A 25849-nucleotide genomic window follows, 5' to 3' on the forward strand; every position below is an offset into this window, starting at 1 on the left:
AATTAAGTTATATAGAAGTTATATAGTATCTTTGCAGACTCTCTACTGATATTTTCCTTAACATGACCTTATTTTCTTAGTCTTACCTTTACTGTTTTGCTTTAAAAAAAAGGACGGTAAAAAACAAAGGATGTAATAGAGAAGTAGAAAGAGGTATGCATAAATAAATAAGAATAAAATCAAAATAATATAATATACAAGATAAATGTTGAATTTGTTTTACAATTTCAGATAGACAGACAGACAGACAGACAGAGATAGATAGATAGATAGATAGATAGATAGATAGATAGATAGATTTTTCTGTCTTTCCCAGTTTCCGCTTATTCCTCATGTCCTCCAGCAGGGGACCAAAGAGAGAAAATGGGGGAGGGAAGAAGAAAACCCTCTAGGGAACTGAGTCAGCAGCGCGTCCAGTTGGCTGCTCCAGCTCAACTTCCGTGGATCTGCTTCAGCTCTGTTCACCGCAAAACACTTTAATACTTTACTAAGACCTTGAATGGGTTGATATTAGATTAAGAAGCATCTGTGGACGGAAAAAACAAGCCGCAACGCAGAAGAGAGAAGTGGAAACCTGTGCAGACCATCCCGTCTCGCTGAGGTAACATCTTTAGACTACTGAGTTTTTGCAACTTGAATATGCTGTTTAAAAAAGAAGTTTGATTTAGCCGTGAATGTGTAACTCGCAATGGTCTTCTTCGTAACGTGTACTTCACATGGAGCTTGGATGTAAGATTGAGCTTTAAGGGTGCCTGCTTTCAACTTTATGGGTGACCAAACCAAATCCAGTCAATTAACGTTAGTTCTTCTTCTTCTTCTTCTTTTTCTTCTTCCTCGCCAGGAGATTTGATGAACAATAGGATTAAAACAGATCTACACTGTAAGTGGATCAACACTGATTACATCTTGTCTGGTCTGGCGCTGTATGTGATCATGTATCTACACAACAAATGTTTTCTCTCATTAGAGTACCGCCGAATGTTTGACTTGGGTCTCTGCCTGGCTCTCTCTTTATTTCCAGGCAGCTTCTAGGCACTGTGACTGACAGGAGGTAGGTTTGTGTATTTTGAGGGTACAGTCTGTGATCTGGTTGCCTTGGAAAATTACAACACATATAACTTGAGACAAAGATAACAGAGCTGATATATCCCTGATTTAATAAAAACAAATAGTTTGTTTCACTGAAAAGTGGTGAGTCAGTTTCTTTGTGCTGTTTGGGACTAACATTTTAATTACAAGGCAGTGATTATTAATCTCTTTTATGGTATTTCTTTCTAATTATCTTTTAATATAAACATAGCTTTTTATACATGTCATGAATGTCCAGAGATTTACATCCACTTTAGTTCAGATGAGATATTTATTGTCCCACAAGAGACAAAACAAAACGATGAAAACCGAAAAGAGCTGTAACTAATGATCATTTTCATTATTGAGGTTGATTGTATCTGTAAAATTTGAGAAAATAGTGAAAAATGCTGATTGCAGTTTCCTAGAATCCAAGGTAATGTCATCAGATGATCTTTTCTGTTCAACCAACAGTTGAAAACCCAAAGATATTCAGTTTACTATGAAAGGAGACCAAGAAAACCAGGAAACATGCTGTGGCTGGGGTGGGTACTGTCCTTTAGTATCCTTTGGGCTCTGCTCAGGCACCTCAACCTCACCGATATCACTGATGCTCGGGAGATGGGTACCAATGGGTACCAAATCAGTCATACATCTTCTGTGGATCAATAAATAAATGATGTTTCAGCTTTAGTACCAACATTTTAAATAAAATGTATATGTTAAGTAAATTAAAAGTTGTAATTTGTTAATTAAAAGTCTTTGGGGTTTTGGAATGTTGGTTGGCCAAAACAAGTAATTTGACAACATCTTAATCGATAAATGATTTACTTACTAATTGTTTCAGCTCTAACATTAAGTACTATAGAATCTAAACCAGATCCCCGACTGTAACAAGAAAAAAACAAAGCACCAGTTCTAATGGCGGCATGGTGGTCCAGTGGATAGCACTGTGGCCTCGCAGCAAGAAGGTCCCGGCATTTCTATGTGGAGTTAGCATGTTTTCCCTGTGTCTGCTTGGGTTTCCTCCGGGCGCTCCGGTTTCCTCCACCTTCAGAAACATGTTAGGTTCTTCAGTGCCATTGACCAGACCTGTTATAGGTTGGTCCTGGGCTATGTTCAGCGGCTGTCCAATGCTCCCTTGAGGGATTGGTTAATACAGAGAGTGAATTTTGCAACATGTATGTGTATGTGACAGTAAAGTACCTTTACCTTTAATGATTGGGCCTAAAAATCCTTCACTGCAGTGTGGATGTTATGAAGAAACCGTATTAACTAGTTCAGATATCAGGTTGTTGATGCTGCTCTCTTTCTCTCACCACATGTCCCTTTTTTATAAACATTTACCTCGAAGATTCATGTCTGTCCGTGTCTCAGCCATGAGTGTTCTTCCTCCTGTTCGAAAGGACCGCATCATCGCTAAGCTCCCTCAGGTAAAATCACAATAGCCTTGTTGTCCATCATCACTCTAATACAATGTACACCCTCACAAATTTTTCTTCCTACCTTGTAGTATTTCAGGAAAGAGGCAGCTCTGCACACTAAGGAGGATTTCAACAATAAAGTGAAGACCGCCTGCCAGGAGCAGCGCACCGGCACTGTGGGGTGAGCACAGGAACCAGAAGCTGGATGAGACTGGCTGTGGGGCTTTTGTTGCACTTATTAACTTGTTGTTTCATCTTTTATTCTTCTCAGCAGATTTAAAATCGCTAAGGTCATTGTTGTGGGTGACCTGGCTGTGGGCAAAACCTGTCTGATTAATAGGTAAGCAGGGTGAGGTGCAGCTCTGGGAAATAAATAACCTAAACAAGAAGAACTGAGAAAACATGTGCCTCCAAGCACAAGTTATTTTATTGTTAAAACGTGTAGAAATGTTAAATCTGCATCTGGATCCAGGTTTTGCATTAAATACACACAGAAAATACTGTACTTAAAGGGTAACTTAAGTATTTTGGACCCCATTTTTTAGTTTGTGTTATTGTGTTGAACGGTTAAAAACACCAAAGTCACACAATAACACAAACAAACCAACTGATCAATGCAGCGGTAGACCAGAGAGGTAAAATTACTGTTTTCCTTAATGGTGTCCATTGACGTTATTACTGTCGAGCAGTTAGAATCCTGGACCTGTCTATTTCCTGACTGAAGATGAGTTTTATGTTTTCAGATTTTGCAAAGATGCTTTTGATAAAAACTACAAGGCAACAATAGGAGTTGACTTTGAGATGGAGCGCTTTGAGGTGCTGGGCGTTCCTTTCAGCCTACAGCTGTAAGTCTTCAGTATTATGCATAAAACAAAGTCAGTAAACGGAGTCTGTCTGATGTGATGTCGCTCACCTGTCTCTCTCTATGTCTCAGGTGGGACACTGCAGGCCAGGAGAGGTTCAAGTGCATTGCTTCGACATATTACAGAGGAGCTCAAAGTGAGAGATTTGTGTGCTTTACTGTGGCAAACTAAAAATAAACTAAAGACTCTCCTCTTTCCATGTACACATTGTTTAACATAATGTCAGGCAAGAAGCTGTGTTTGTATTACTGGTGTGTCACAGCTGCATTCAGTTGCTGACATGTTGAAGCAACACTCTGAAGTGTTTTCGTTGATGAAATATCTTCTTTTCTTCCAGTTGTGATTATCGTATTTGATGTAAATGATGTTGCTTCTTTGGGCCATGTGAGGTGAGCTTATTTGTTACATGTAGATTATTTGTACTCTTACAGTTTTGGTTCCAGCTGGAGGATTTAAACTTGCCTTTTTCTGTCTGTAGGCAGTGGCTCGAAGACGCCTTGAAAGAGAATGACCCCACCAGTGTTCAGCTGTTCCTCGTTGGCACAAAGAAAGACCTGAGCGTACGTCTTTAAACTGTTTGATGTGGACATGCCTGTGGACATTTCTGTGTCTTTTACTGGAGTCAATTGTTTGGATCGCTGCCAGCAGCACAAAGCGTTTGTGTGCTGGCTCAAGCCTCAGGAATGTAGTTTCTCCATCCTTCACTAGACTCCCAAAACATTTCTGATAGAGGTGGAAATAATAGGCATACCTTTCTATTTCATGAAGTTTGTTATGCTTCTTGAATTATCTGAAATGAATATCTCTTTTTTTACTTTGTTGTGCTTTTTCAATTTCATAATTTCCCAGAGCCCAAAGTGACATCATCATATGTCTTGTTTTGTCTGATCAGCAGTCCAAAGCCTAAAGATATTACATTTCCAGAGATATAAAACAGAGAAAAGCAGCAAATCCTCACATTGGAGAAGTTGGAACCAGGACATGTTTGGCATTTTTGCTTTAAAATGACTAAAAGATTAGCTTAGTTATCAAATTGATTAGTTGACTAATTATTCCAGTTTTAGTTACAATAGTCTGGTTACAGTCCTAGCTGCTGTGTTATACACTATTCTACCCTTTTATCGATTTATCAAATAAGCAAGAAAATAATTGTCAGATAATCGATAATGAAAACAATAGTTGCAGATTTAGTATAAAGATTCCTTTTGTGTTTAACTGAATTATATCTAACTTGGTCTCTCCTGGTTTCTCGGACAGTCTCCAGCTCAGTATTCTCTGATCGAACAAGATGCCCTCAAACTAGCACAAGAGATCAGAGCAGAGTATTGGGCTGTGTCGTCACTGACAGGTGAGTGTCTGGATTTAAATACAGTGAAATTAACAGTGGTGATAACCTCACCACAGACTTAGGGACTGTTTGCAAACTATTGGGGGAGGTAAATTCTTTTTGCTGAAGGGAGGGTAGTCTGATTTTTTTTTTTGTTGTTGTGAGATTTACTGTAAAAAAAACAAAACAACTGAATAGTTACATCAAAAAGATTCCTTTTATGTGCACCATTGATCATAAAGGTGCATTTTCCATATGCAGATGGTAACAATCCTGTCTCTGTAATAAGGCTTTATTTTTTATTTACTAGTAGAATCAATGTGTCAGTTATGGAGAACATGGATCTATATACTTAGTAGAGATTGAAAATTTTCCCTCAAAAGAGCATGCTATTTGTTTCACTAGCCAACAATTGCCCTCACTTTATTTTGCAGAAGAGAAACAGAACTATGTAAAGTTACATGTATCATACAGAGGTCCCCAGGTTCCTGAAAGTCCCGTTCGTTTGTACCACAGTTTGTACCACTCACAGTTGGAGATCAGCATGAAACTCTCCTGTTTAGATCATCGACCCAAAATAATAATAGTAACAACTGCGTTAAAAATATTTGGTTCTTTGATTAAAAGGTAGAAGGTTCGAGCTTGTGTACATCAAAACTTTGGGGGGAGAAGTTAACTAGCTGGGGTCGGAGCTAAAAATTGCAGTGTTTTCTTAACTGCAACAACAAAGCATCTGATGTACAGCTCGGACTAGATTCTTCTCCGCGGCTAAAATGATGGATAAAACATGTTTTCTCAGAAACGGTGGAAATCATTGAACGTAATATGTTCTGTTCTATGTTAAGCAACATTGAGGATTTTCAAAAAATTTAAGTGGGAATACAGAATGTAGAAAAAACACTTCTGCTCTTCATCCTTCGCAATCAGTTGAGACATTATGGAGGAGGGTTTGGCAGTAAAGGAGGTTCAAAACAAATCCAAGTTTCAGCCCTCCTCCCAATTCCAGTAATTTTCACACAGTTCCTTACTGGTCTACATCTTTTCCATGCTGTAGGGGAAAACGTGAACAACTTTTTCTTTCGAGTTGCATCATTGGCATTTGAGACCAACGTTCTCGCAGAGTTGGAGAAAAGTGGATCGAGGCAAATTGGGGACGTTGTCAGTGAGTATCCAAACCAAAGTCTCGCTGTAATCACGAAAACCATCACATTTGTCCCATAGTTTAACACCCAGCTGATCATTTGTTTCAGGAATTAACAGCACTTCAAACAATCTGTACGCTGCTTCAAAGAAGAAACAGCCGAACTGCTGTCAGTAAGAATGGAGGGAGGATTTTAAAGTCAAAGGAGCAGAATGAATGAAATGAGGAATTTTTTTTTCTCAGTGGAAAGACTGTGGCTGCTCTCCAGCTCATGGGAGGGATTTCTATGGTTGAAGTAGGAGGAGGGACGCTGGAGTTTTACTTCCTGACATATTTGAGTTCAGTTTTTCCTTTCCTCTGTGGGATGTGGATTCTTGTGGTGTTGCTCAGTTTAACTTGTCTGGAGTGAGAGTGACACAGCAATTACAAAAATAAACTGGTACTGCAGAGATGCCAAAGAATGGATGTTTTTAACATGGTGCATGGTGAATGCTTACTTTACTTAAGTCTTGAAATTAATATTCATTTTCTCTGCTGTAGTTTGTTTAACAATTAAGATTTTTCTTCACAATAATACTTGGGTTTATCTTTTAAGTCTGTATTAAAATTTTACTTGGTACTTGATCTCTTTTCATAATTTTGTAGATCAGAGGTTCCTAAACTTTCTGTAAGAAGTAAGATTATAAGAAAAAAAGCAAAGATTTGAGGAAAGTCTGAAAAAAATAAACAGAGTTTTGTGTAGCAGGAATGTTTATTTTTTTTCTGCTTTCCTATCTAGTTAATCTTCTCAAAACCCCTCAGATATACCTTGTGACCCCTTGTGGGGGTCCTGACCTCCATGTTGGGAACCATTGTTTTAGATGCAGTCTTGGATGTTTTTTATCTGCAGCGTATGCTTCATACTTTACATACATGCTTTTTGCTTTTTGTTTACAGTATAATGACTGAATTTGGATTAAACTGAAATTGTGAGTGTGAATATTTTATCATTTATTTTCTTGAGAATTTCTCATGGTATGTTTTTAAATATAATAAAATAAACATTAAAAAAGAGGACAAAAGACCTTTCAGTGATTTGAAAATAAGAAACATTTATTTTAAGAAAATTATTTAGTTGAACTCACAGTACAGCTTGTGTTAGTTGAAAAGATGTCATATTAAACAGAGATTTCACTCTCTTAAAAAATACAATGTCTATGCAGATCAGATTTCCTCACCATCTCCGTCTTAGAAAATATCACTATTCCCCTTTTCTTCTTTACAGAGGTAATAAAAATGTTTTGTTGTTCAGTTGATGAAGTTTTTGAAGGATTCAAGACACTTTCGATCAATTTGGCTCTGGAGCTCTTCGTGGATGCAGTGAGAGTATTTGTAATTTTCTTTAATCCACTTTCCTCCCTCAGTGTTCTCGATGGCCATGGCTGCCACACCTGCAGGAAACAAAGTGTGATATTTGCATTAAAATGATTAGGATCAATTACTCTGACCATCTTGACTGACCTACAACAGTGCCACCCAGCCTCTCCACCAGTTGGATTGCTGCCTTCATGGTGCCACCAGTCTCTATCCATTGGTCCACTAACAGCACCCTCACACCTGCAGGAAGGAGTCAAGTTACTTAGATCCACAGAATCTTAAAAACAATTCTTTATTGAAGTGTTCACATTGTAAACAAAGTCAAAAGACAATGAATACACTACATATTTTTTATAAAGAGGACACAAAGAGAGGGAGAATAGCAAAAATTCTTTCTCTCAGAATTAAGAAAAATATAATTACAATCTTTCTGAAAAGGAAAGTGTAATTTATTATACTCCATCTAGTACAATACAAAGCAAACAACACAAAAAATGTAGTGTTACATAACATAATATGGTGTATACATGTATAAATGTAAATATGCACAAAAAACCTGTAAATCTAAATTAAATCAACATCTGTTTCTGCTCCAAAAACAAAATATCAAATCCTGAAATCTGACCCGGTCATGAAAAATGAATAAATAAATCTCTAACAATAGTCTTTCGAAGTCCTAGCCAGTATTTTTTGGCAGGAAAAAAAAGACAGCAATGGAATATTTTTGTGTTTGTACAAGAGATGATCTTTGGTGTATTAAAGATGATTAAAAGAGAATCTAACTCCAAATTCCAAATGATGTCAAAGATATGTATCATAATCATAGAGCAAAATGTTCTGTATCTTTAATTCACACGTTAACACTAGAGGGTGCCACAGGAATGGACATGAAGTACATAAAGAAACCTGTGGTTTAAACTGTTTTATTGTGTTCAAGATTAGGACAATTTTAGAGCTGCAACAATTAGTCTATTAGTTGATTGTCAGAACTGGCAATAATTTCCATGGTTTCAGGTAGTAATCTTTGGGTTTTGGACTGTTGGTTGAATAAAATAGCAATTTGAATTGATCACTTTGGTGTGTGGAAAATTATTAAAGACGTTGTGAATTGACTTTTTTAGGCTATACGATTAATCGACCAAATAATGAACAGATTAATTAATTATGAAAAAACATTGATTAATTGTTATTTATGAATACATAAGAAATGAGTATGCTATAGTCTGGTCAAAGTCATCCTCAAATCTTCAATTTATGTTTAAATTATTTGAATTTTACATATAAAAACAGCTGTGCATTGAAGCTTTCAATATAGTGGTTTGGTGCCAGATGATGATCTAAATAATCACACAACCCATGTATAGCATTTTGCATTGAAATTATCCCAATAAAAGACTAAATACTTACAAAAACATAAATCTAAACCTATTGATATCATTGTCAGCACTCACAAAATGTGTTCTTTTTCATATTTGAGGCTGTAGCTCTCAAAACTCTGAGGTTGCCAGCTGGGAAAACATTCATCTTCTCAACAGAGATAAGTGACATGGTTAAAGGTTAAAAAACAAAGGAAGATTAACCTGGGTTTAGCACATCCAGCCTTACTTCCAAAGTCTTGTCTCTTCCCGTATAGTCAGTGTAGTTTTGGGTTTGGGTTGCGACACACAGGTGTCCTGCTTTGCGGACAGCCAGAAAACCTTTTCCGAGGGTGGTGGCAACAGAAGCCCCTGAAAAAACACATCATAAACATGCATCCACGCTGACAGAATCAAAAATGATTCCCTTTTGAGGCTAACCCTTAGTTTGAATCAGATGAAGTATGCTTCCACACGCTGTCATGCTATGAGGCAGGATTCAGAAGTGCCAAAATATCTAAATTTAGAATCTGTGCCTGGGGGGTCCTCCTGACTGTACGTAAGAGCACACAACTGTTTCTTAAAATAAAATGAGTGTGAGACACCAAGTGTGATTGCTCTTAACCTACCATTTACTTCACTTCATAAATTGATTTGGTTTGTTTTCTTACCAAGAATGAATCCCATTGCATCTATCCCGGCTACCAGGTCAATGGTGTCGTTGTGAAATGGAATGAGAAGGTCTTTGACACAATCTGCAAGAGCCTTAATTCAAGTGCAAAGACAGTAAATGCACAAAATGCAAAGTGTGCATGTAAAATACACACACAGCTTTATAGCTTTACAGTTTTAAATGAGTTTTTTTCAGTGATAGGGAAGACAGTAGACAGTATCAACAGCTCAACAAACTGCTGGGTAACTAGAAATCATTCCTTCTTTACCGTCATACCTTGGAGTTGCAGTAGAGTCTGGACGGGTCCAGCCAGGCAAACTTCGGTCCTTTTGTGTTGGGTGCCATCAGAGAAAGGTACCATCCTTTATGCCTGTCTGCAGGAATGGCCAACACATCCATTTGAAAAACACCACTTGTCTGCGCTGAGAAACTGGGGTGACTGGACTGTGAATGAGACAGAGAGTCGCCCATATCAGGTTCCAGTGGGGCGAATGGTGGGTGGGAGCGGGCTATTTACAACACTAAAGTTAGTTACTTATGTCCCTGCAGTCAGTGCAGTGTTTTTTCTTATTCAAAATCAAGTCGACTAATGATTTGATGACCAATCTCTGTCTCGCCAACTGTGCTCAATGACCTTTGTGACTGATAGCTCAGATAATAAATTTGCTGCAAATGAGATAAGTTTACAGATGTTTTATCGTTTTTTTCATTGCTGTTTCTTGCATCGACCTCCTTGCTTTGAGGTAGTTTTGCCATTAATTAATCATACCAATGTGTTGTTTGATCTTCTACAAATCCTGCACAATTTACATCACTGCAGACTATTGTCTAAGGCACACCAAAGTGTTTTAATTGCTTTAATGCATGTTTCTTGCATTTCAGGCAGCCATTACTTTCCGTTCATTTAACTACAGTGTACGAATATAATTTTACAGAGACTTAAAGAGTAGATAATTATCAAAACTGACATTATTGTTTTATGATAATACATGTCAAAGAGAACACTCAATGAAAAACTGTGTAATGGCCTAACTTGTTTTTGAACGTGGTTTTAACAGATAACATTGATTAGCAAGCTAAATGAGGATATATTTTTAGGCTATTACATTAAGACACAGCTACAGCTCATATGTGGAATGTCTTTTTACTGAAATCACAATTACCCTTTTAAACTAGTCCTCACATAGGAATCTGTTAGTTGTCAACATCTTGACCCTGATGTTCTGTTTGGGGTCACAAAGACCCTTTAGCATCTTAAAAAACACACACAGCATTGTTCTTACAGAAAGTTTGGGAACCTATGATCTACAATATTATGAAATATGCATAGAATGTGCCATTTCTATCTACATACACCGTGGGTCCTCTTACATGGAAGTCTCCATGGTACGCTGCCATGTTTCTACAGTAGCCCAAATGGACAAACTGCTCTACAGAGCACGTTTCCTCACTACATTGAATCAGAAGAGATTATTTGGACAAATGGAGGCCCACGCATATTATTTAGCACAAGAGCCGACAGAGTCAGCCACCGTAGCTTCTTCTGCACGCTTGAAATGGGAGGGGTGAGCAGTGACTGATATAATGAATAATCAGAATTAGGGCTGAACGATTAATTACATTTATAAGAGATTTTGTAATTGCAAAGGCTGCCATAACACTCTGGTCACATGACACCCAAGAGTCAACCAATCTGCAGATGAAGCATCAATTTAGCACATGACGCTGTAATTTTTGTACCTTGACTTGTTGTACAATGGGCTTAAGCTTGACAGAAGCTGACGACACTACAAAAACTTTAGTGTCACACAGAGAACGAAAATAGCACCCGTGGTTAACGTGGTGATGGTGGATGAAATCGTCTGGCCATCCGCCGCTTTTGGGGTCTGGAAAAATGCACAACAGAAAGACCCGTGAAGCCTATTGTGGCGATCGGCGCATGCGCCACACACACACACAATGTGTAATATGGTTGTAATGGTTAATTTGCTGCCCATGTAGAGTGAACTACATGTCTGCATGTTATTTATATGCTCTGATAATGCTAATGTAACACATCTTTGTAGTAGCATCCATGTTGATTCTACATTCCGACTTAAGAGTGCATGAACACATGAACTCAGGAAATGGGACCATCCGAGGAGCACATGAATGCACAGTAAGCTGCTGGTTGCAATTCGCAACACTCACCACTAGATGCCACTAAAACTTACACACTGAACCGTCATGACTTTTACTAATTTTATGAAAATTGGTTATAAAAATGAGACGAATAAAATAATAAAATAAAATAATAATAATAATAAATAAAATACGATTGATTTTCGTTGAAAGTATACTTTACATATTACTACCCTCCTAAAAAACTCTCAAGTGATGAAACACAGATATTAAAGAATTTGTTATTTTTTGTAGGTGGTCACTGGACTGGAGAAACTGTGGCTGATGATCCTTTAAAAATTATATTGCCTCAGGTTGTTATTCTAAATCCTGCTCAGAGCGGCGGTCTTCAGGTGTTTAGAATCGCCAGAGGACCTGTGTCTAAATAAGCTCAGGTGGAGATCTTGTTCCCTGTTCTCAGACTGGAAATGTTATTACAGTTATTAAATCAACAGATCTGAAATATCATCCTAGTTTTGTTCAACAGAGTTCAAGCTGAGTGTTCACCTTTCTGCTAACATAACTGTACTTTCCCACAGTTTTGTCTTAGGTGTATCTCAAACCAAATGAACTTACAGTGAATGTAACTGCTCAAATGCTTTTGTTTCCACGTTTGCATGTTTTTTGCACACTTACAAGATTCACAAGGTTATAAATCTGAGCAGATAGTGCTGTATTATCTCATGGTGATTTGAAGGTTTTAATGTGTATAGTCGTGGAAAATCTTATAGAGAAATGCTTAAACCTAAAATAACAAATGTTTTGGCCACTTGGGGGCAGGCTGTAAACACAACACTGACATAGATAATCATCACCTTTCAAGTGATATTGTTAACTTATTAGTAAACAGTTGCTCATTTACACATCCAGCAGATATAGAGCAACATTAGCATTCACTGGGAGTCATTTTTGTCCACCTGGGCAAACGCAAGTCCAATATTCATTCTCCTTTATCTCTGATTTAGGTGCTAAATGCTCCAGAATGTCCACACCAGCTAGCTGCTAACATTGTCTGTCTGCCGTTCGGTGCTGGGAAGGTTGGGTTCAAGTGGGTTTTTAGGAGCTTTTTTTTTGCCTACAAGCCACCCACTGATGCCAAAAAACAAACAGATAAGAGCAAAGAGATTAAATCAATTAAGTAAAGTTGTGGGACGTTAAACCAAAATAATGAGCTGAAGGATGCTATTAAGCTCTGAGTTGAACTGAAGAGTAAGGTAACAATTCTCTGTGGTTTCTTCACTAACTTACATGTCACACATTCATTCACCCAAAACACAAAAAAGATGAAGAAAGAGAGTTTTAAGATGCAGTTTTAGCAACAACATGCCGATTATGGCACTGGGACACTGTAGACGGATCACTGTTGAGTTTTTCAAAAGTTTAATGCAGTGATCACCACAAACGAAACCCCTTTCTTACCACCCCTATTATATTGGGTGGTTGCCAAAAGATGCAACCAACTATCTGCAGAAGTAGATCCAACTAAAGTGAGAGGAGAAGGAAAATATCCCTATAATGTGAGTAGACAGAACCTTTAACACACTCATTGGACTTCAATGAATTTGGGCGTGTTTCAATAAAGGAATGCATTTTAGTTCTTCATGCATGTTCAGTATACGTACTTGTAGCACTTTTCATACATATTACCATCATTTATACCGATGAGGTAACTGCACTCCCTATTAACGTTGCAAGAATCATCCTGCATCTGTAAACTCTGCAGGCTCATCAGCATGATGCACCGAACTCACAGAAAGGTGTCCTTGAGTCAGACACTGACTCCTCAAGTCATTCGGGGGACGCTGTTCTGCAGCTGGCCTCTCTGTGGATGAAATGCACAATGGAGCAAATGAAAGGAGCCTTACTCAGCAGGAATAAATACAATACATATTTCATTAAGTGTCACCTATCTGTTTCACTGTGCGGTGTTAGTCGACTCCAACTCTTTCCTGGTGAACAGCAGGATTATTTTCCTCATTTCGCCCTAAATCCTTCCTGCAGAGACCACTTTAATTCATGAGAAACTTTTCTTTTTTTTCTTTGCCCTCCCTCAAGATTTGGTCGGATGTTGCCTCTGGTGATTTTACATCATTTCTCTCCGCCTTCCAACAATCCGATTTCAGTGCCTTGAGTAGGCTGGATCTCCACCTCTAGAGCTCCCTGTAAGACCAACCATGTGACAAAACACTGGGCTGATTAGAGAACCCAACCTGACAAGAGGTTTTTCTTTTCTTTGGGAATGGCCACTTGTTCACAGATGCAGAGGACAATGCATTGCAATTGATCAGCAGCAACTCTGCAGTTTTGTAAACATTGAATTAATTAGTCAGCAAATAAAAAGAATAATTTCATGTCTACAAGTCACTAACGAAACAAGTGCTATATAAAGTGGAGACATCAGAAAAAATAATAATTAGTGAGTCTTAGTCTTAGTGAGTCACATATATACACACTATGAACAAAAACAGGCAGATTAAGACAATAGTGCAATGAGCAGAGTGAAAAGAATGTGGGAGAAAAATTATTATTACCATTATTGTTATTATTATGTACATATTGGAGGTAGATGTGATATACAGGTGCACATACACATACAAGCATACATGTACACAGTGTGATGAGTGCAAAGAGCGCTGGAATAAATAAGGACTATGTGTGGTGTTATGTACATGAGGAAGGTGGATTGGTTTCCAGTATATACAATATAGAATATGAACAGTATGAGCAGCTCTGAAATAGAGAATGATGAATATATAGTGGTAGGCAGTAAAAAGGTGGCAGAGTTACTGGGTGATTCAGTGTCATTTTTATTTAATATGAATAAATGTTTCTTCCCATTATAAGGTCAACATAATCATATTTGGAGATATTTGACTGACAGAGAATTTGGTTTTGACCACTTTGATAACAGAAGCAAATATTTAATGGCCAACACATTTTAACATGATGTAATCCAATAAAGAAATCGTAGTTTTGGAGGCAATATGAAGCACTAATTTTGGACTAATTCTGCTGATAGGTAGCCCTCCATGCCACACAGTCAATTGATCACTCCATTATTTTAAGGAGTTTTGTCTGAATACAACCATCAGTTCAGCCTCAGTCTTGTGGTCTGTCCTTCAGTCAGTGGGGTTTGCCTGTGACAGCACCAACCTTTCTCCACATTCCACAATGAAAGAGTTTTGTCCCTACATTGTGATTTAGGTCATCGCCAATTCAGTGCTTGTTTTGTAGCATTTGAAAGATGTCCAATCTCCTGGGTTGGCACAATCACCCCATGCTTGTTACCATGGGGAGTGGGGTGAGCTAGAACCTCCTCCTTGCGTGTTCCCAAAGTAAATCTCCACTTTTGGGGGGCTGGGCTGAGGGGGGTTGAGAGGTAACCTGCGGTCATCTCTCTCTGCAGCGAAAGATGCTGGAGGTTCGCGCTCCACACACCCACAGATTAACCCTCTCTCTCCGTCTACATGTTTTAATTCAGTGAAGTACTGGTGGGTAGCCTAATATCTACTCTCTGGTCTGTGATTATGTAGGACAAAGATACCCTACCCGGGCTGGAAATCTAAAGAGGTTAATTCGGCTGACTCCTCCCAGCGTTGCCATTTATCGTATTAATAATCACACCACTTGAGCTTCTCCTTAAAAGTGGGAGGGCTGCTCGAGAGCGCCTAAAAACGCTAGGAGCTGTCTCCGTTACGCGAGGTGCTGAAAGTGCCACTCGCCGCATCATGTGGTCGGTCTTCTTTGTCTTTCTGTCTTATCTGGACAGAAACTTCGTCAAGGGCGACTTCCTGAGCCGCGCTTTGGACGCAGAGAAGGAGAGCAAAGAAATGTTCTCCATGCTCAATGGCACCTTTTGCGCAAAAATGTCAACCGTCAGGGAGAATTTCCTCTACCAGGTGTCAGACGGAGCCGAGGCGGTGCGCTCCGTTGTCAGTCCCGCCGGGAAGCTTGTGACCTGCTCTGTCGTTGTGAACCAGATGCTGGTGAAATCGTTCATGCACGAGTGCAGGTTGGGACTGACAAGGCAGAGAGCCGGGCGGCAACTGGAGACGCGTTTTGCACGCATGGATGAAGCTAAACTGATGTGCCGGGATTTTAAAGAACGGTCGGAACGCAGAGGCAGGGTGAAGCGTCGCAGCGATGACCCCGCGATGAAAGAAAAGGTTTTAAAAAGATCCAAGAGAGGCTTTACTTATCCTGGGACCCTGTGGTGTGGAGCTGGAAACATGGCTGATCATTATGACCAGCTCGGTAGGTTAGATTCCAGTAAGCAAATTAAGTTAAATGTGCGCCTTGTGTGAGTGTGTGTCAAAGATCCACCGGTTTAATAATTCTGATTGTTGCAGGAGAGTTTGCACAGACCGACAGCTGCTGCCGTATTCATGACCACTGCCCTCATGTCATCCACGCCTTCTCCTCAAAGTATGGCCACACTAATTTCAAGTGGCACTCCATCTGCCATTGTGACTGTGATACTGCGTGAGTACCAAAAATACTTTTGTTGATTGTTGATGCATTTTCACTACAAGTCTTACGACAAAAATGGTTTCTGCTTGCATACAGTTTAATTAACTGTAAATTGGACCAGTTTTTCAAGCATATGCCCAATTACATCTGTGTTAAGGATACTGGTTGGTAATGCAAATGATGCATGAATGTGACAGCATGTGGAACAATGAAACTATATATGACATATTTTCATAAAAATTATGCATCTATTTGTGCATCTATCTTTTAAAGAATCATCCAATATGGTGTGTTAAAAGCACAATCAACACAAATAACTGTATGGGAATGAATTTCAGATATCAAAAGTTGTAAAAACTAATACATTAAACTTCAGACTTTAAGTTCAGTAAACCGCTGTTAAGTTCTGACAAACTTCCTGGAACTCTTAAAAGTTAGGTCATATTTTGCATCAACTTTTAAATTTTAAAACTATAATAAATGTATTACAATTAAAAAATGCATACAAAGACTACATAACTTGTTACAATAAATTTAGTGATTTGCAGCTGTTACAGCTTATTAGGTTTTAGCTTTTAAGTCATTTTGACAAATGTTACCAGTCACATTTGTTTTAATCTACAGGTTCTATGGCAGGAAACTTTAGCTTTTGAGAAAATTGAAGGCAGGTGGCTTTAGAGACAAAATAATGTCAGAAAGTTTCAGGAGGACCAACAAACAAATGAATTGCTGTTGATTAGACCGTGACACCAAAGAACACTAATAAAGTAAGAAGTGTACATGACACCTAAAAATTTAGTTTGTTGGTTAATGCAAACTTTTTTGATAACTTTACACAAAGTTTTGGAATTTAGAAAGCGGGGAATATCTGCAGGAGTTGAATCGAAGAAAAGAGTCAAATATGTATGTCCTTTTTGCATTTAAATAATTTCTGAAAGAGACGACTTGAAACAAATCTATTTGTCACTCTCTGCAGGTTGAAAGATTGTCTGAGGAAAGTCAATGACACATCTTCCAGGGTAGTTGGTCAGGCTTTCTTCAATGTCATCGGTGTGCCTTGCTTTGAGTTTGCCTATGAAGAACAATGTGCAGAGCGGCACTGGTATGGCATGTAAGTATCAGTGGATTCCGGTGTTAAGCTTTTAAGTAGATTTGCAACATACTGAGTTGTATTACTTTGTGAAATCACCTCACACAACACCTCCTTCGTTCACTCTCTCGTAGGTGTAAACGATATGAGAAGCTGCCCGTTGCTGTGCTGAAAGAGGCGGTCCCGTATGACTTTGGCGGTATTGATGTCATTGATGAGCTGACAGTGGCTCCTCCCAAGAAGGAGTCCAAGAAAAGCGAGGAAGAAAAAACAGAGAGTACAGCACAGTCTCCAATGTCAGGCCCTGAAGAGCCTTCCCTCAGAAACGTTGTCACTGCTGCTGAGGACTTCATCAAGGTCCTTGCTACTGTCTCCACCTCTCAAAGCTCCACCACCGACTCTGATAAAGGGGAGTCGCAAAGCTCAGAGAAGAAGAAGAGGAAGAACACAGGGAAGAAGAAGAAAACCACCAAAAAGCAGAAAGGAAAAGGAAAGGGAAAGGGGAGGAAGAGAAAGCAGAAAGCAGAGGCTGTTAAAATAGAGGAAGGAGCAGTTGTTTCAACATCTGGCTGCAAAGCAGAAGAAGCCATTGCTTTAAGTAACTTCATCTGTGAGGCACGCACACATGACCAGTCAAGTAGAAACGCAAACAGAGTCAGTGACAGTGAACATGTGCTCCGGGTAAAAGAAGAGTCCTCCAATGAAGTCATGAAAGATGAACCAGCGATGGATAAGGAGACTGTTTCCATTACATCATCTACGATAATCCAGAAGATACCGGCAGAGTCGGACAGAGATAAGATGACCACAGAAGAAATCACCCTTTCTACGCCATCAACAGTGGCAACTGTTCCACAGAAAGCAAACACCAGAAGGCTAAGAAAAGGGAGAAAGAAGAGCAAGAAAATTCCTCTTCCTTCTTCTGAAGGACTTTTAATGAGTACAACAGACAACTTAAGTGCCATTTCTGTCCCCACCATCATTACCACAACCCCAGTGGCAAAGCCAGAGCAACAAAGCTTTGGGAGCAACACTGAAAAGCGACCTGTCTTCATCTCTGCCAGGACCCCCATTGTAATCACCAAAGTCAAAAGGAACAGGTCAAAGGAGAGAGGAGACAGAAAGGAGAGGAAAAAAAGGAGGAAAGTCAGCTCAGATTCTCCCATTGTGACTGCTGCCCATGAAAATTCCTCAGTGGACAATCTGAAAGTGATCCCTCTCACTGGGGCTCCCACCGTACCATCGGTGCCCACCACACAGCAGCAGGTTTCACACAGGCTGGACATTTATGGAGGGAAGATGGCCGTCCAAGTTAAGGCTCAAAACTCCTCCTTTAGCGTTTTGAAAAGGCAAAAGTCAAAAGAGAGAGGACTGAGAAGCAGGAGGAGGAAGACAGTCTCGCCTCTTTCAAACGAAAATCCTCTTTTTCATTACAGCTCTGAAAATGTGCTTCCTGTTCTTCCAACTCCAGAGACGATTGATGCTTTAAGCAGCCCTGCATCCACGGCTGCAATTAGCAGGCCTACAGAAGAAACAGATACCCACAGTGAATGGAGGCTTTTGACCACTATCACAGCAGCCCCTTCTATCATTACGAAACAATACAGGCAGACAATCAGAAAACCAAGAAAGGAAGCCTTGCCTGCGGCTCTCAGTGTTGGAGTTTCTATCCCTAAGACCAAACAATCACCAATGACATTTATAACCACGCCATCCATAGTTGCCTCTACTGAAGAGCTCAATCTACAGAGGTCTGAGAAGCCCCGCATGACCACCTCAGCAATTGTCACCATGAGTCCAATTCAGTTATCTATTGAGAGAGCAAAAGCACAATACACCAGGAAGAAGAGAAGGAAAGCAGCACTGTCTATTAGACATAAGTGAGTCATGTGGTGCAAGCATGGCAGGATTGGCTAAAGCTGATGATACACGGTGCAATTTGAGCAGTGTTGCTGGGCAATGTTGCTGGTGGCAAGTCCGACTATGTTTTGAACAGATAGCGGCAGGGCGGGTGGCGGAGCGGGGGGGAAGGGGATTACAGTAGTAATCTTTACTCATTACCACTGACGCTAACATTGCCCAGCACCATTGCTCTAAAAGTTGCTCTGTGTATCATCAGCTAAGAACTTTAGCAACTTAGCTGGCTAGGCTAGCTCCTGTCAATCAGATACACTTGCTACACAATGTGTTAAATGCTATCAAAAGCATTTACAGTATAATCTTTTCTGGTTCAGCATTTAAATCAGATTGACAAAAATCATATTTGATTGTAATGTGAGAATCGTGTTTTGTAATACTCTATTGCATGCATATTAAAATTTCTGAATGATTATGAAAGTTTCTGACAGTGCCTATGTTTCTATCTAGTTATGAAATAAATATATTTTTTAAAATAATTTGACATTGGGAATTAAGATTTTTTTTTCTTGCTGAGAGTTAGATGAGAAGATTGGTACAACTCCTGTCTCAGTACGCTAAATATGAAGCTACTGCCAACTTTTGCATGTTGGTTTAACACTTTAACACATTTAAATTAAAGAAATTATATCTGACATGTTAATTACTTTAGAGATGCTGGTAGGTGGCTTTTGCTACTTTTGGACAGAGCCAGGCCAGCTGTTTCCCCCTGTTTCTAGTTTTTAAGCTTTATATTTACCTTCAGACATGAGTGGTAAAAATATTTTAATCTAAGTCGAAAGAAGAAAGTGAATTTGTGCACAATATCAAACATTCCTTTAAACTTTGTAGATAATCTGAAAACCCAAAAATTCTGCTAAATATGATAATATAATAAGCAGAGAGAAAGCTAGCTAGTTGTAGATAGACAAAACTCTAAAGGATCTTTTAAAAATAATTTTGTGCGTACATTTCCGTGTTATCTCAGCTGGAAATATTTAATCAACAGGAGAAAATTGAAAAATCTAAAGCTCAGAGGCTTAACACTGACCTGCTCAACCTGATATTAATCTTAAGTGAACTGTTCTTTCCATACAGTGTGCACAGAAACCACGCCAAGAATATTCTGCAAGTTTAGGCACATACTGTGTCCTTTTGTTCTGAGGGACTGGGGACATCGGCCTTATAGTTGCCACGCCCCTTAACACAAGGTCACATTCTCCACACAGATTAGGTGCTCACTTTACGCATTACTTTCACCTCTTCACCTCTCATGAGGGTTGAAATATCCAATGCGGAGGCTGAAATCCTCCAGGTCAGCTGATTCTCATATGCTTGCATACTAGGAATTCATCTGGATGAGTCTGAAAGGGTGTCCAAATAAGATCTGAATCACATCTGACACATTTAAAATCGTACAGCATCAGATTATCTTGTGTAAATCTTGCAAACCGTGGAAATTATGTAACAATGCTGACTTTCATGCTACAGCTCAGCATTTTTGGAAGACACCCAAGCATTCAAAGGAGCTTGGCATTCAGACACAAGCATAAGCTGAAATGGCAGAGCGACTAACACAGTTGGATCTGTGATAAGACCATTTCTCACATCGAGGGAAGAAAGAGTGGCTGGAATTTTCCATTTCATGTGCAAGTTTGTGACCTCTGGGAATATCTTTTGGGTTCATGTTCATGCTTTCATGTATGTTTAAGTTTATAAGCACAACATCTGCAAATGGATTTAAACTCTAGGTTGGGATTTTAAAACTCATATAATTGCAGAAATACACAGAATGCTCACACAACTTTCATTTACATAAGAAATTAAACACAGAAAACTTTAGTGTCTGTCCAAATGAGAATTATAAGGGGATAAAGAATGATTAACACAGAGGTCAACACACACACATAGACATACAGTATTCTCTCTCTCTCTCTCTCTCACACACACACACACACACACACACACACACACACACACACACAAAGGCTAATAGTTGTGGAAAACTTCTGAATGTCTACAGCATTTTTATGTCCATATGATGTTTCATTAAATGTATAATTGTAAAAATTAAAGAAAGTTTAATCTGACACATTAATTCTCTTGTGTATGTGTGTGTGAATAAATCTAGAGGACACTTAAGAGGTTAAAACCTGCAACAAATTATTATTGTCACTTAAGGGCAGTGAAAACAACATTGATATTGGGAACTTGTTAGCAAACATTTGCTAATTTACACATCCAGCAATTATTGAGCAACTTTATCATTCTTTAGAGTTGTTTTTCTGGCTACTTGGCAAATGTACTGTAAAACTTAGCCCGGGCATTTATTTGCTAAAATCACTGAATTGACCCTGCCTATATTTGGACAGGTGTCCATATGGGACAGACCTTTAATTCCTTTTGCACAAAACTGAAATAGGCTACTATGAAACAGTTTATTTATTTTGAACAGTATGAATATTACTCGTATAAAAATCATCAAATAATATCAAATACACGTCATTCATTTGATCTACCACTGACAGACGGCTAATGTACTTTTATTTTGTAGGCAGCAATGTAACGAAAACATGGTGCAGGATAAGAAAAGCATGGCAGAAGTTAGCAGACAGAGAGCAATGGACTTCACATGACAGGATTCACAACTTGGATTCATTTTTATGAAAAGCTGTTTTGATTCTTTTGATCGGTGAGTAAAGGAATTTAATAATCAAGGAACTATGCAATTGGACTTAACAAGTGCTTCAAAGGTAAATGTAACCGGCTACCATGCTGGTTACATAGGTAAATCCATATGAAGCTTGTTGTTTATGTTTAATGAACTGAACAATTGAACTGTGGAGAATCTAATGTTAACGATTTAAGATAGTCATGTCCATATTAACATATGTTCATATCATATGTTTTTATTTGTATTATTGATCTAAGCAACTTATAAGCAGCTAAAGCGGGCGGCGAGGTTTAGGAGGTTTTATACATCCAAAGAACTTCTATAGACACCAGACCAGGCGTTTAATCGAGTCGTTTATTTGTCAAAATCATCTGGCTCTGATCGTTGCTAAACGGTCCACTGTGTTCACCTATATACAGTCTATGGTGTTCACCAGCTAGATTTTAACTGGTGCTGATAGCAGGTAGCATACAGAGGGTTTTTAGAAGTTTTTCACTGGAAACAGCTGCCTGCTTCAGCATTAACGACGCTATGAGAGCGGTGAGAGTGAACCAAAACCATAAAGTTGTGGGCCAGACAGCTCAACAATGAGTTGAAACTGGCTATAAAGCCCCTTAAAGAAGACTATAGCTGCGTTAAAGATCTGAGATATATAAAGAGGCCAGCTTGTGTAGTGCCTTAATAATAGCCATTAAGATCTGAGGCACTAAAAGGCAGTGAAAAGATGCCAACACCAGGTGATGTGGACTTTTTGTCCTTGCAGCAGCATTTTGACAAGCAAGTTGCAAAGGGAGGTAGAGGCTGGCTATACAGAACTAAAAGCAGCAGGAAATGAATGTGTGAATAACTTCCTCCAGATCATGGAGTTAAAGGAAGGAGCGGATTTTGATATTGTCCTCACTGGAATCATTTAGGTACTATGACACATTTCCCTCGGTAATGATAGGGTCAATTGCTAGATAAAGTAAGCCAAAGTTGACAGCCAGGGACTCTCCAAATCTCTAGGTCAGATGCTGTGCCTTCTCTCTCCCTGCTTGTTGACTGACGCAGCTGACTTGATAATGATGCATGTTTATACATTTGTTATGTAACCAATGATCTAGATAATCTGTGTTTTGTTTCATTGCAGACAGACAGACTATCACAAAGTAGAAAGTGTTGCTAATGTTGCTTGAAGGACACACAACATATCTTGAAATGAACCAATAACCAAAAGACTCTTCGCACACGAAGGGGTGAACAATAACCTTATTTAGTCAGTGAATCTCTGTCAATCTAGGAAGGATAAATATCCCCAGACAGGAACTCCCATCTCGTCACATATGGACGAATGGTTAAGACCATAGACTGTATATGGTGACAAGACCCGTCAGCATCAGTTTTTAACTCACTGGGGATCCCCATAGCGTCATACTTCAACGCAGTCTCTGAGGGGTATTTCATATTTAACAGAAAATCATAGACTGTATAAAAAAAGCAGAAAAGACAGAGTAAGGAGGTGGATGGGGGCCAGAAACCAGACTTCCAACCAGGAGACCGTTGGTTGTTTCCCGCATGAAACAAAATTCGACTTCATTAAATGTTTTTATTTACGTTACGTAGTTTTAACCCATGATCTTTTCCTAACTCTAACCACTGTTGGTGCCTAAATCAGCATTTTATCGACAACCGTTTTATTTTGAAAGTCTAACAATACGCTGCATATTTATCGTTTCTATTTTTGCCGGATGTTGCATATTTATTGTTGCTATCCTTTGCTCACTTGACCGCAGAGGACTAAACGTTGAATAACAAAAAGCGAGTGGTCTTGACCAAGCATCAATATGTGAGGAGCAGGGAGTGAGAATGTGCTTGTCCTCGGCCAAGTCCCATTAAACCATGCTATGTTAAAACTTCATCTCGAAAACTTCTTCAGCTCACCTCAACCTCGCTCACAATAATTCTTCAACACTCTGCAGAAGGGAATCTTGCTTTAAAATGACAATAACAGCAGTTATTTATGTGCAGTACATACTTTCTGGAAGCTATGAAGTAAGCAGCAGGGCCTGCAGCAGTGGGGTTTTGAAGCTAAACATTATCTGAACCTGCAGCTGATGCCTCCTCCCCAGTGGATTGGCTGGAAGCCCATTGGGCAGGGGTTGTGTTAGGGGTTTGACCCCAGCCCATTACTGAAACATACCAGAGGTTGTGTTGGGGGGCAGGAAAAAAAACAAAAAAACACACAAAAGGACATACAATCTATGCAATAATGAGAGGACATCATGGTCTGTGGCATCCTATTAGGCGAAGAATCCAATAATCCATGTATTCAACAACACAGGAGAGAATTTATTGATTGAGAGAAACTAACCTAGTGGTTGAATTGGTGTCACACTGATAGATGAGCGAGAGGAATCATCTGAATGAGAGGCAAGACACCAAATACAGACAATCCTGGTACTCCAATTTGACTATGTAGGTTGTGTGGAACAGTGTCATTCTAGTAATTCAAATAAGTATGTGGTTCTTTTTTTTTTTTTTTTTTAAAGGCATACCAAGTAAAAAGCATTCGAATAAAGATTTTAGTCAAAATGATTAAGAACAAATCAGGACAAGTAAGCATAAATAAAATCCAAAACAGTTTCCTGATAATTGTAATGGCAGAAACTTGTTTCCTCTGACATTTAATCTTTTATACATGTTCGTTTCCCTTATTACTATTACTATTGTTTAAAGTTGTGTGTATAAATATATATATTGTTTCTCTCGTGGTTAACTTTTTATTTATTATACTCATATTAGTCTGTTCACACATGTACAGTTTATGTCAGAGCTGTGAGATTATTTAGTGTTTTCCTTTCTTGCTGTTCCTCTCTTCTCCTTGAATGTTCATTCAAGGCTGGGAGTGGATCTCTGTTCCCCAAAACATAGAACCCTAGACTGTGTAAATGATGATGCATTCCTTTTCTCTGGGCCACACGCCTGAAGCTGCCCTAGGCAGCAGGTCTCTGGACCAGCTTTATATGTCTTATAGTACTTCTCTGTTTATTCTCTTTTATTAATAAATTCTTCAAAGACAACGGTTTGTTGTAACTCAATTATTTGCTTAATTCCTCACCAGCAATATAAATTTCCATGACAGTATTTATCCTTAAAATAACTAAACCTCTCTTTTGACTTTGGGAAAAATCTCATCTCCTTATCTGAATACGTCACATGATGGTTAAAAATCCAAACCTGTCAAGCAATATTTGCCACTCCAGAGGTTTGCAGGGTATTTGAAAATTGATTTTTTTCTTAATCTAATTTTCTTTTATTGATGCAAAACAGTTCAACATTTCTGTGATGATTTTCAATAAAACTGCGGGAAACAATAATCCCTGTTGTTTTACATTGACTGGATCAGGTATGGTACACTAGTCAGCATATAATATTAGCTTAAAGTGTAAAATATTACATTGTGTCTATTGATGTGCTGCGTTGACAAAACATGTCCAATACAATACAGCAACATGCCCTTTTCTGCTTCTATACAAGCTCAGTAATCATGTTTTATTTCTGGCAGCAAGTGATGATGGCAAAGACTACCTACGTTTCTTTGACACACATTTTCTGTTTGGGTGCGAGGAGCTGTCACAGTGTGTTTGGCCAAAAACACTGAGCCAAGTGCTTTGCCAACATTTGTGTAGAAAAGTAGGCTCCGTATAAACGGATGTTCATTAACATCAGAAAGACGGTGGGTGGTGGTTGGCAGTCCCCAGCTGACTTTTCTCTGGACTGGAAACTGAGCAGCTCTCCAAAGGAAGAAACACATGAAGGGTTTCTCTTTCAGCAGGACCTCCTCCATGTTCTGTTAAACAGCAGCTGGTGAGTTTAAGGGAACAGTATGTTAATGTTATGTTAATGAACTCTACAGTCTTTGCACTCACCACCACCAATAAGTAGATCAAATTTTTCAAACCACATAAAAAGTATTGTTTTCATGCTGTTGCAAATAACCCATATTGTCAATATATTACTCCCTGTCTGTCACAGCCATTGCATTTTTGAAAATACTTGATGAGATAACATGAAATGCGATGAGAAACAACAGCCATGCTAGCAGACAGGTGCCTTGAGCTAAATGCTAACAGTGTTTTCAGCATGTTAACACAATATTGTTAACATGCTGATGTTTTTTAAGGTAACATGTTTAGCATCTTACTTTTTTGTGTTAGCATGTTAACATTTGCTATTTAGCACAAAACACAAGTACAGCTGGGGCTGATGTAATTGGTATGAACTGATGGTGGGACTAGATGAAAAGTCAGAGGATCACCACAGTTATTACAATTCATCCTGAGGGGGACATGAAAATCTGAATCAAATTTCAT

General features: G+C 38.9%; 3 protein-coding genes across 7 annotated transcripts; 2 read left to right on the top strand and 1 right to left on the bottom strand.

Moving 5' to 3' along the window:
* Nucleotides 1–403: 403 nt before the first annotated feature.
* On the top strand, nt 404–6799 carry rab34a (RAB34, member RAS oncogene family a). 5 transcript variants are annotated; one of them, XM_038693932.1, is made up of 14 exons: nt 404–601; nt 842–880; nt 1022–1051; nt 1543–1613; nt 2423–2501; nt 2582–2673; nt 2764–2832; nt 3236–3337; nt 3427–3491; nt 3693–3744; nt 3834–3915; nt 4613–4703; nt 5737–5844; nt 5933–6799. In XM_038693932.1, exons 4-14 carry the CDS (start codon nt 1600–1602, stop codon nt 5998–6000), a joined length of 822 nt encoding a protein of 273 aa, XP_038549860.1. In that variant the 5' UTR covers nt 404–601; nt 842–880; nt 1022–1051; nt 1543–1599; the 3' UTR covers nt 6001–6799. The 5 variants fall into 5 exon arrangements, with proteins under 5 accessions (XP_038549860.1, XP_038549862.1, XP_038549863.1 ...); XM_038693933.1 differs by having other exon boundaries at nt 405–601; nt 2767–2832; nt 5933–6447; XM_038693934.1 differs by lacking the exon at nt 1543–1613.
* Nucleotides 6800–6894: 95 nt separating this feature from the next.
* zgc:174895 (uncharacterized protein LOC100126024 homolog) lies at nt 6895–9693 on the bottom strand. The gene is made up of 5 exons (XM_038693938.1): nt 9484–9693; nt 9206–9299; nt 8760–8906; nt 7324–7419; nt 6895–7253 (listed from the first exon to the last, which is right to left on the bottom strand). The coding sequence occupies exons 1-5, from the start codon at nt 9676–9678 to the stop codon at nt 7111–7113; spliced, it is 675 nt and encodes a 224-aa protein (XP_038549866.1). The 5' UTR covers nt 9679–9693; the 3' UTR covers nt 6895–7110.
* A 5246-nt stretch (nt 9694–14939) lies between these two features.
* proca1 (protein interacting with cyclin A1) lies at nt 14940–20908 on the top strand. The gene is made up of 4 exons (XM_038692243.1): nt 14940–15621; nt 15717–15849; nt 16814–16948; nt 17062–20908. The coding sequence occupies exons 1-4, from the start codon at nt 15096–15098 to the stop codon at nt 18809–18811; spliced, it is 2544 nt and encodes an 847-aa protein (XP_038548171.1). The 5' UTR covers nt 14940–15095; the 3' UTR covers nt 18812–20908.
* Nucleotides 20909–25849: the final 4941 nt, after the last annotated feature.

Source organism: Micropterus salmoides, unplaced genomic scaffold, assembly GCF_014851395.1.
Source record: "Micropterus salmoides isolate LMB-PRFRI ecotype aquatic unplaced genomic scaffold, ASM1485139v1 Ms_hic_scaffold_3, whole genome shotgun sequence".
In the NCBI taxonomy this organism is placed as follows: Eukaryota; Metazoa; Chordata; class Actinopteri; order Centrarchiformes; family Centrarchidae; genus Micropterus; species Micropterus salmoides.

Excerpts from the sequence above, each read along its gene's own strand:
- zgc:174895 (XM_038693938.1), bottom strand. The coding sequence starts at position 9,678 with ATGGGCGACTCTCTGTCTCATTCACAGTCCAGTCACCCCAGTTTCTCA. Across the intron at positions 8,907-9,205 it reads TGCAATGGGATTCATTCTTG|GGGCTTCTGTTGCCACCACC; the intron begins GTAAGAAAACAA and ends GTGTTTTTTCAG. Across the intron at positions 7,420-8,759 it reads GCTGGATGTGCTAAACCCAG|GTGTGAGGGTGCTGTTAGTG; the intron begins GTTAATCTTCCT and ends TCCTTCCTGCAG.
- proca1 (XM_038692243.1), top strand. The coding sequence starts at position 15,096 with ATGTGGTCGGTCTTCTTTGTCTTTCTGTCTTATCTGGACAGAAACTTC. Across the intron at positions 15,622-15,716 it reads TGATCATTATGACCAGCTCG|GAGAGTTTGCACAGACCGAC; the intron begins GTAGGTTAGATT and ends TGATTGTTGCAG. Across the intron at positions 15,850-16,813 it reads CATTGTGACTGTGATACTGC|GTTGAAAGATTGTCTGAGGA; the intron begins GTGAGTACCAAA and ends CACTCTCTGCAG.
- rab34a (XM_038693932.1), top strand. Across the intron at positions 2,833-3,235 it reads AAAACCTGTCTGATTAATAG|ATTTTGCAAAGATGCTTTTG; the intron begins GTAAGCAGGGTG and ends TTATGTTTTCAG. Across the intron at positions 3,745-3,833 it reads GCTTCTTTGGGCCATGTGAG|GCAGTGGCTCGAAGACGCCT; the intron begins GTGAGCTTATTT and ends TTCTGTCTGTAG.